The following is an 11,192-nucleotide window of genomic DNA, read 5'->3' as shown; positions in this document are numbered from 1 at the left end:
CCATGACAAATAGTCAACAAAAGTCAAACAGTTAGTAGCCCATAAAGGAAAGTCCATCGTTCAAGAATGGCCAAGAGATGAAAGTCAAGCGACGTCAAAGTACAGACAAAGACATGGCTGAAAGTTAACTTGATTACAAAGCATGTAAGAACGTGGGTAAAAGGATTCAATCACTATGACGCCAGAAGATGGCAGTTCTGATTTGAATCATAAATGATTCAAATCACTTCCCTCCAAGAAACAAGGAATTTACACACATCTTTGTAGTATAAATACAAGAAGGAATATCAGAACAAAGACAACAAACACAACACACAACAAACGTGCAATAATTTACTTTCTTCTCTAGCGTAGCTTAACCTAGATTAGCCAACCCCCTTCATGGGTTATAATTAGTCCTTAGCCTAGAATTAGAGCATGTATTGAGTCACAACTTTGTGCAATCTCTAGTTTTAGTCGAAAATCATGGAGGTATACATCTTCATGTTTATCATTTAATTGTCCAGCCTAGTTTATCTTCATGTGTATTATAAAAGAATCTTTCTAGAAGTTTATGATATATGTGGGAATATTCAGCTTTAATTGATAGATTAATTATTTCATTAACTGACTTCTTTGATACTAATCACCTGAATTTATTAGGCGTTATAGTTTAATTAATTACATTAGGCTATAACAAAGTACGTTAGCAAGGTTTTATCTAATTAAAACCAGTGACCCCCGGGGACTAAGACTCTTGCGACATTCAGTATCTAACTATTGGGTGTGCATTGACTTGTTTGCAAAATCATCCAACTGATTTGGCACCAACAATATTAAAAATGTCTAACTATATCTTATTTTTCAACTTTTTTGTTCTTATTTTGTATTAAGGGTGATGAACTGATTATGTGTATCATTCAATCAAACCGACATGGACACTTCATTGATGTGCTAGACAACTTAGAATGGACAATGTAATTCTTTGGAGGAGTTAATGTTATTTTAGTATGGTTAAAATAAACGGTCATTTTACCACATACCCCTAACAAAAAAATTTATTCACCAAATACCCCCACTTTTTTCAAAATTCACCAGATACCGCTAACGTTTAAAAAAAGTCAGATACCCCAAATTTTAAAAAAAAAGGACACAAAATGCCCTTAATGACTAACGGTGGTTAACTCCGTTATTTATTAGCGTTAATTAACCCTAAAATTCCTAATTGACCCTAAAAAATCCTAAAAACCCAACTAACACTAACCCCTTCTCTCTCCCTTAACCCACTACCTCCCCAACAATCCTATCCCCACCAGCCCCCCTCCACCTCCCACGCAGCTCTCCCCTCCCCCTCCTCCTCCCCCGCAACCCCCCCTTTCCCAGCCCGCAGTCGTGCCTCCCACTCTTACTCGTTCTCCCTCTCTCATTATTTCTCCCTTAGTCTCTGGCGCGTTGTCAACATCATCTTCTTGGTCGTCCACCACCACCGTATATATTCTCATCACATCGCAAGCGAAGAGATAGAGAAACACAACTTCCATCGTCAAAATGGAAGCTGTGTGTAGGGGGTTGCAAGAGGGTGACTGTAGGGGAGGGTAGGGGTGGGTCTGGTGTTGGTGGCTGCGGGGGAGGGATAGGGGTAGGTCTGGTGTTGGTGGCTGCGGGGGAGGGGTAGGGGGTAGGTCTGGTGTTGTTTGCTGTGGGGGAGGGGGCTGGTGGGGCCGGGTTAGTTGGGGGTGTGGTGGTGGGTTAGGGTTAGTTAGGGTTAATTAAGTTGACTTACAGTTAATTAGTTTAATTTAGGGCAAATTAGGTTAACTTAGGGCAAACTTGTAAATAAACACTAACGGAGACTAACGTCCGTCAACATTTGGGGTATCTGGTGAATATCTGGTGTACACTGCCTGGAAGAAGTGGGGTAGGTGATATAGAAGCAAAAAGCAACAGCAGATTTGCTACATTGCCCTTTCAGCTGCTGTATACCACATTTGGAGAGCAAGAAACCACTCTTTGTGGGAAAATGTTGTGTTACATCCTGATAGAGTGGTGAAATGTATAAAATATAATGTTATTGGCAAAATCAGAATGAAGATGAAAGAATCCTCGGCTGATGTTGTGAAGGCTTGGGTGATTGGTCTAGCTGGTTAATCCCTTGTGTCTTTGTTTGTTGTGATCTGTCTGTTTGGTGCTACTTTTCTCTTTTGATGTAGTGTTGGTTGGTATTGCCTACTAGTGTGATGTACTAATATGGTTTAGGTTGTATTCTGTCTGTTTGCTCTCTACTGTTTTGGTAATATACTTCTTACATTTTACCCAAAAAAAAAAAGCCTGACACAGATAGCCGTTTATTCTAGTGCAGATATAGTGCCAGTATAAGAAGCAGCTAATTCTATATCATTTAACCCATTCCAAACTTAATGATGCCAACCAACTTTATCATATTGCCTTTTTAGCCACTAGTTACCCTTCTTAGCAGTGTATTTCCTAGTGCCATTCCTCCACAAGTTGTTGTAGCCTGACCTGGACACATTCTTAGCTTTGCAAATCCCTTTCCATATCCAGCAAGCATCTGTAGGAGCAATGTACTCCCCCCAATTTTGCTCCCTTATATAGATACTATGAATCCATTTGATCCATAAAACATCATCCTTTTGAGCTACTTGCCATACTAACTTCCCCACAGCAGCCATATTCCATGATATACAATCTCTAATGCCTAATCCATTATTCTTTTTAGGCATACAAACCCAAGACCATGCAACAGGTGGACTCTTGGATAAATACACCTTGAATTGCCTTCCCATAGGTAAGCACTACAGAGTTGAATTATCTTGTGTAACACACTCTTGGGAAGCAAAATTATTTACGCCCAATAAGTATGCAAACTCGGTAATATTGAATTAACAAGAGTCACTCTGCCAGCATATGATAAATGTCTAGAACTCAAACTAGTAATTCTTTTCGACATTTTATCAACAAGAAGATCACAATCATTTTTATTTAATCTTTTAGATGTAATAGGTATGTCAAGATACCTGAAAGGGAACTCTCCCCTCTGGAATCATGTTATATGATTCCCTGAAGTATTCTGTTTTGCACTTCTTCAGTTACATTTCCAAAATACACTGCTGTTTTGGCATGGCTAGCTTCTAACCCAGAGGTGGATGCAAAAGCTTTCAGACTTTTTGTTTGACATGAAATGGGTTGAAGACTTTTTGTTTGATATGAAATGGATTGAGCAAGACTACGAAATTCGGGAGCGAATTGTTACATGGACGAGTGCTAGTAATAGTGCAATGGGTTAAGAGAATATGTTTTCATTAGATAGGTTGAACTATAGTGTTAGAAAATCTTAGAAATGGTTCTAGAAACTTAAATAAAAGAACAACCAAATTTGTACACTATACGATACGGTACCATTCTGTTTATTTTTTAATCTTTATTAAAAACAAAAAGAAAGGTTCAATAAATTCATTCAAGTTCATATAAGTTCACATAAAATCTAATAAAAATTAATAAGCTCGGGTAAGAGTAGAAATAGTCACTTCAACAGAAATGAAGAAGAAAATAAAGTTTGACGTACTCATAAAGTAACACCTAATAAATTCAGATAATTTTGTTCAAATAAATTCAATTAACGTCTAGTAATGACTAATAAGTTCAAAAAGGTAGGTTTATTTTCAAATGTAAGAAAATCGATTAACTATATTATTGAGACTTTTATGCAATGCTATTAATCATACTATATAAGTTAAAACATTCATAAATGCAAACTTGATGTGTGGAATTTTCCAACATACTATAAAAGATTTACAAAGTTATAATACCACAAGGATTGCAAAAGCTATAAGTGTTAGTTCAACAACAATTAATTGTCAAGAATATCTTTTACAATAGATAACACGCGCGGTGTTCAGTCAACGAAGTGTGCACCAATATGAGATGGGTTAATTGATACTATATCACAAAACAAAAAGGTTGAGAGAGACTAAAGGTGGCAAACGGGTCATGCGGGTCGGGTACCGGTGGGTCAAAATGGGTCGGGTCAACTTTGTGTTCAGGTGACGTTTAGGTCGGGTTTGTTCGAGTACGGGTTCATATCGGGTGCATGAGATTTCGAGACTGGTTGGATCGGATTTTCAATCTCGCAAATAAATAAAGCACATATAAGACTAATGAGAGTAAATTAAATAATTAATGGACAGTGGTTAAATCATGTATAGTATTTCATGATAATATTTTTCTTAAATTTGTTTTAAAAGTAACTAATATGACAACTTTTCGGGTCCGGTTCGGGTTGTTGTCATCATTATTGGGTCAATTTCAGGTCGGGTAAATTCGGGTTCGGGTATGTTGGGGTTTAGGGCATATTCGGGTCTGGTTATTTCGGTTCTATTTCGGGTGAAAAACGATTTTCGGATTGGGTATTTCAGGTTCGGTCAACGGGTACGGGCATCATAAAATAAGGTATCATAAATTCAGATTTGTTCAAATAAATTCGGTGAACGTATAAAAACAACTAATAAGTTCAGAAAGGTAGGTTTATTTCCAAATGTAAGAAAATCAATTGATTATATTATTGAAACATTTATGCAATCCTTTTTATCATACTATATAAGTTTAAACGTCTTAAATCTAAACTTGATTTGTTTTTCCTTAAACATAATGTTTAGATTACAATACCAACAGTAGTAATACTCCCTCCATTTTTTTTATTCTGCACACTTTCCTTCTTGATATATTTCTTTTAAAACTAACATTTTTGCATTTTATATTCTTGATAATATGTTCTAGCTACTTTTTCCTCTTTTCCACCCATGTTATCTACTTTTTAATATTTTAACCCATTTTTTAGTTTATCTCTCTCACACTTTTCAGAATCTCCCCCCACCTTTCCATTTTGATTTTTTTCAATTTTCACTTTATTAGTTTATATGTATATATTAATATTTGAAATTCTATGTAAATAGGTATATTAAAACAAATTTGCTTAGCAAAAGGTGAAGTCGATACATAGGTACGATATGGCTTACCTCTATTAATCATTGACAATGTTAAATGCACTTCGTACAATGATTCACTTATGAATGTCAAATATATGTTACTATTCAGAAAAGTATATTACTATTTGAATTTTTTACACTCAATAAATCTATTTACCTTTTTATTTAGATTTATTTGTATGCACAACATTATATAATGTTCAAAAAATTGGGTTGATATTGATGTTGATAGTTTTAGACGATATGATGAATTGCAATGATACAGTAAAATTTTGTTCAATAAGTATTTAAGGGTGGGGTGGGGGTCTGCAAGGGTAGGGTAGGGTAGAGTGGCGATGAGGGGTTGTGGTGGGATTAAGCAAGGGTTGTAAGGGTGGGGTGAAGGTTATGGCGGGGGTGGTGATAGTGTTGGCGGGGGGTAGTGATAGTGGTGGCTAGGTGGTAGTGGTTGTGGAGGAAGAAGTATGGGAGGGAGAAAAAATAAAAAAAAAATATGATATAAATATGAGCGGCAAATAGCATGTAGGTTTACATTTTAAGAAATTGGTTAATCATCGATAAAAGGCATTTGATTGAAAAAAAAACAGATGCAACAAAAAACAAAAAAACGGTAAAAAAAATTTAGTAAAACGAAGTATAATGAAAGTTGTAATGAAGGGAGAAGTAATAACGTGAATGCCACTAAATATAAGGCAATATAGGAACCGAATCCCGTAATCCTAGGTGTTGTGAATGAATAATTGCCAACAAGAAATCTTTTCAAACTCGATCTCAACTGTTTTCGTCCGTCTTCTCTTGAACCACCTTCAGTTCCATCATCAGCTAAAGTACCAAATAAACTAAAGAAAGCGACATGAAAATTGGGGGATTGCACTTCGAAATTCACTAACATCTAATAAGATAGTGAAAGTTCTTTTGTTTGCGTAAACTGTCAAAAATTGATGTTTTCTTATTTAAATTCAAGGAAGAAAGACTGGGATTAAGAATTTTATTGGATGTTTTTTATTTTTTAATGGATGAGAAAATTCAGCGGAATGGATAATGAGTGTGACTCGTGAAGTTAGCATTTAGAGATAAGGGGGGTAAATCTTACTTATATTTATTTTGGAATTGGGTATATGATTTAGGGAAATAACTTGAGGACTGGTTTAAGGAGAAAGTACGTTTAGCAACACAAATTGCTGAATTATCTAACGAAAACCTAATCTAGGTGTTAAAAAATATTAAAAAAATTATTTACTAAGTTTATTGTACCATAAAGATAAAAGTTATTAGTACGTCCTCTGATCTAAAATAAAGGAAACATGAGGGGTACAAGAATAAAGGAGATGAGATCGATAGAGAGAAATATAAGAGGGATCCATATGATTAAGATAGAGAAAGATATTCAATTGCCAAAAAAAATCATACTTATGAACTAAAAAATTCCCATACATCATGCACAGGTCCAAAAGCTAGTTTAATATATTACAAAAATCAAACTCTTATGATTTTTGCTAATATGTAACTAAATATTAATGATACAAAATATACATTGACAAACATGGAAAAGAGAAATCGAAAGTCTATTTGAGAACAGTGGGAATAACCCGTTCATTAAGCAACCTCCCAACAAAAGGTTGTCGGCACCACTATGAAATTCAAAGTTTGTTTTTTTTTTAAAAAAAAAAAAAGACGGGAGCAGCAAAATCGAACCATAGAGTTTCCAAATTCTATTGTAACTTGTAAGAGCAACTTCAATGGTTAGCTAAAATAATCCTTGGCTAAAGATGCCACATCATTTTCCTTAGCTAATTCTATCTTTAGCCAACTTCCCTTTAGTGGCTTAGCTAAACTATTTTGTTGCTTAGGTAGGTCCCACAATCACTTTTTTCTCTTTTTTAATATATAAATTATTACTTATTAAAAAGCAATTTGTTGTGTGGGACCCAACATTTTGGCTAAGTCAATTTGCTCTATAGCGCCAATGTGCTTAGCAAAGCAAAATTTCATTTTGTGCTCCAATGGTTAAGCAACTAGCTAAGTATTTTGCAAAATTGCTAGCAAGTTCTTTTGCACTATTGGAGTTGCTCTAAGAGGTTAGATTAATAAAAGTACAGTTTTACATGTTGAAATACAACCGTGGATGCAGAATGTATACAACATTAAATGCTGAACGTATACAGTTCCGAGGAGGTAGGCCAGGGGTAGAGAATCTAATAATAAGACTAAGAAATTCACAATACATATAGCCCATTAAGCTGCTCAGTTCCGGAAATCTTCGCTCCTTATTAGCTGTAGCATGCTCAGATAACTCCTGATCACATACGAAACTATGTTAATCTGAAAAGTCCTGAAGTGAACTCCTTAAATGAATTTTGGACCAAAACTTCTCTAAGACTAATGCGGTAATGCCTAATAAAAGCTGCGAATCAAGATTGTAGACAAAAATGGGATGAACCATTGACATGGAATGACTATACAGCCAATTATAGAAAACAATGGATTGAACCCATTAACATGGAATGACCATTATAGCCTGTTTGGTAGCTCGTGCTAAATGGCGATAATGATCATGAAATCACGAGTTATTTTGTAAGGAAACTCCCCTACTCATTACAAGGGTAATGAAATCACATTCCCATATATGTGATTTTCATCATAACACTCGATACCAATTGCCACCTCTTAAGTAGTGAAGTATGGTAATGGAACTTTCTTCATGGATTCCTCCACTCTAACAACTCCCACGCAATGTTTGTTTGTATCATAACAAACTCCCTACTCACATAGCAACTTTGAGCAACTTAGAAGGATACATAACAAGTCAACAACCAGCACCCTCCACCCCCCCCCCCTCTGCCCTCTCTTCAGATAAAGACAGCCTGGAACAAAAAGATGAGAGCAATAACCCTGCCAGTTCTACTTAAAAGGCATGTTCGTTAGAACCAAAATAGTGTGATAGAATTGACAGTGCGTAAACATGGTGCAAGGGATGATTCTATGAAGACTAGTCTCGAATACAGAAACCAACCCTAAAGGAATGATTAAGTGTTAAGCAACTTAAAAAAGGAAGTTAACGAATCAAGATTGAACATAGGGGAACTGTGTTTTTTAAGGGATGACCTTGCATTTGGCTTCAGTCTGCTGCAGATCTTCCTTCCTCCCTCCCTCCCCCCCCCCCCCCCCCCAACCCCTCTCTCTCTCTTTCTCTCTCTCTCTCTCTTCTAACCATTTGATTTTCTGTTTTCTGCTTGTATCTGCTTTATGAAATTCCATATCTTAGTAGTAGGGCACTCCAATTTGTTTAAGCTGTAATCAAAGTTTTCTTACAAGGTTATCAGTGCAAGCTTGGTAGTCCAGCTTTACCTCCCAATCTAACAAAATCAGCTCCCAACAGATAACAGCCAGCTGAATAAAAGAATCAAGAAGCACAGGTGTAGTTGTATCATTTGCCGAGGAATAGCTCCAAAAACACTTTGCAGTTAATCAGCCAAATCATGCTAGTACGGTGATTAATATTGTCATTTACCTGCCAGTCTAATAGGAGTAGTTCAAGACAAATAATAGCTCGTTTAATCAAAGATTAATAAGCACTAATATCATTTGACAAGAAACATGTCATTCGTTAAGGTGCTAACTATAATGATATGTCACTGACCTTCATTGGGTCGCTTCACATAAATAAAAGAGAAAATAAAAGATACTTAGCTTTTTTCTCTTTGAAAAACATTTCAATTTATTTTTGTAAGATAGTAAAAACTAAATACACAGTATAGGTATCTGTCCCACATTGCCCAGTACAAATGGCTAAAAAGTATAAGCATTTCCACATGATTTGAACAAGAACTACTGCTATTATCTAATTACTAACCCTGCTATTAAAAGGCATGTTCATGGGAAATTGGATTTCATGGGATCCTAAACCTACAAAATTCAAATATCTCATGGTCAGGTGTCTGACAAGCAATCATCAAAGACTCATATTATATTGCAGACAGAACATATATGAATAAATGCAATAATTGAAATAGGCATACAATTCTAAGACCATAATATTCACATCTTTACCGCGTACTTGTAAAACAAGAGCCACAAGCAGCATTATATTGATCATGACATATGAACTCCGAGTGCAAATAACTTCTTTTATAAACAAAATTAATAGATATAAATTTGACATTACCTATACTTATGAGCTGTTAATCTTTTCCGCACTTTCTTCTTCAAAGGGAGTTTCCTGCAACGCAAAGCTTGATTTTTGAATCCAAGTAAAACAAGACTCCGGACATAAGTATCCACATAATCTGGCTCCAGGACGGGCAGAGCAAGGTTCTCCAACTTCTCATTACTAGGATCCCATGAAATCCAATTTCCAACAGATGTTGTCACCACAATTTTACCATCCTTAGCAACCCTAGCACCTAAAACTGTACCGACATTATCTCCTATATGAAAATTGAGAAGCTTTCTCCACGATTTTGCCATACCATATTCCTCCATCACCCATACATTGCTGGCATCACCGGTACACGACACAGCGAGCTTATCCTCAACAACTTTCACTGATAACAATACCGCACTTGACAGGGGACTTGGCAAAAGAATTTGACTAAATTTTTCATTGGCCAGATTAAAAGCCAAAACCGTCTTTACAAACACATTATTACCAAGTTTCTTCTTACACATCCAATGTATTACCCCATTCACATACACCCCCCTACACTTTATAACAAACTTGCCACCCTCAACAGAAGAATGAACCGTCCTCCAATCACCCTTGCTAAGGCTACAAACATCGGCTTGAAGATACGTAACACGACTTCCCGACTCCCAATTATAAAAAACCCTAACAACCTTATACTCCTTTGAAATGGGATCAAACCCAAACCCTAAGGTAAAATTCGGCAAAACATATTTCCCAAAACCCTCATCTACAACTGTGAAATCTGTTCCTGAAAATGCCGTCTTCGACACTGGAAAAGGAAGAGTGAATGCTTTTCTAATTGAAGGGTTCCACAAAACCAAAGGACTAAAACCACGAGACCAATAATCATACAAACAAATTACACCATGACAACAACCCACAATTAAGTTCACATATCCAACAGGAGAATCAATTTCAACCCAATTATCTAAAGCTTCATCAACATTATGCAAGAAAAATTGAAATGGAACACTGTAAATTGTTGAAATGCCATTTTTGGAGGTGGGATCAGATTGATGGGATAAATGAGCAGAAATAAAAGATGGATTTTTTATAAGAGAGTACCATGATTTGCAGACGCACATAAATCTAAGTAGTGATGAAACTGGTATGCGTTTGAGGATTTCAATCACCAATTCTTCGGGTAAACTGTGATCTGATTTTGGGCGGATTTTTCTGCGGTAAACTTGAAGAGATAAAAATGGTTTTTTGGTTTTATTGTCAGAATTATAGGTTTGAATTTGTTCTTCTTCTGCCATTAAAATCAAGCTTAGAATGTGGACTTTGTTTGAGTTTTGTTGGAACGAGTGAAGGAAGATGAAGAGAGTGGAAAGGGCGAGCGAAGTTAAGAGTGAGAAGTAACAATAAGTAGATGTTCAGCTCCAAAACGCAAAGACAAGAAAATTAAAATGTACCAATAAACTTAGGCCTGGTAAATGCTGACCCAACTTGACCCGAACCCGACCTGAAAATAGCGGGTTTGGGTTGAGGTTTTCAACCCGATTAGTTAAATGGGTCGACCTGAACTCTACCTGAAAGTTAAATGGGTCAAGTTCAGGTCGAATTTTCTGACCTGATATTGACCCGCCTGACCTGATACGAATGATTAAACTAAGAAAAAAAAATATTAGTGTTTGGCCGTTTGCCACTTTGCCCAGCCCAAAGACTTCCCCAGCCCAATAACTATTATTCTAACGCTGCCTCTCATTCTCTCTCTTAGTCTCATAAAGTCATAACCCTAAATTTCTCAGTCTTTCACTCTCTGTCTCAACTCTCTCTCTCCTAAGTCCTAACCCTAAATTTCTAACGCCTCTCACTCTCTCTCATAGACGAAATCTCTCAGTCTTTCACTCTCTCTCACACAGTCTTCTTCGGTGCTCTTCTTCAACATTTGATATTCTTCGTCTCGCAAAGTCGCAATAAGTCTCTCAATTTCGTCTCGCAAAGTGCAATTTCGTTGCTTTTCTTCAACATTTGCTCTTCTTCGCCTCGCAAAGTCTCGCAATTTGCTGTTCTTCTTCAAC

General features: G+C 36.3%; 1 protein-coding gene across 3 annotated transcripts; it reads right to left on the bottom strand.

Annotated features, from left to right (window-relative positions):
* Positions 1–7,048: 7,048 nt before the first annotated feature.
* LOC104883193 (F-box/kelch-repeat protein At3g23880) lies at positions 7,049–10,550 on the bottom strand. Of its 3 annotated transcripts, XM_010667675.4 has the most exons (3): positions 9,148–10,550; positions 8,836–8,888; positions 7,049–7,278 (listed from the first exon to the last, which is right to left on the bottom strand). In XM_010667675.4, the coding sequence occupies exons 1-2, from the start codon at positions 10,425–10,427 to the stop codon at positions 8,873–8,875; spliced, it is 1,296 nt and encodes a 431-aa protein (XP_010665977.2). In that variant the 5' UTR covers positions 10,428–10,550; the 3' UTR covers positions 7,049–7,278; positions 8,836–8,872. The 3 variants fall into 3 exon arrangements, with proteins under 3 accessions (XP_010665977.2, XP_010665976.2, XP_048492260.1); XM_010667674.4 differs by lacking the exon at positions 8,836–8,888 and having other exon boundaries at positions 9,148–10,549; XM_048636303.2 differs by lacking the exons at positions 7,049–7,278; positions 8,836–8,888 and adding an exon at positions 8,162–8,501.
* Positions 10,551–11,192: the final 642 nt, after the last annotated feature.

This window comes from Beta vulgaris, chromosome 9, assembly GCF_026745355.1.
Source record: "Beta vulgaris subsp. vulgaris cultivar EL10 chromosome 9, EL10.2, whole genome shotgun sequence".
NCBI classification, from domain to species: Eukaryota; Viridiplantae; Streptophyta; class Magnoliopsida; order Caryophyllales; family Amaranthaceae; genus Beta; species Beta vulgaris.
Note: the sequence above shows the minus strand (reverse complement) of the source record. Positions and strands in the feature narration are given on the sequence as shown.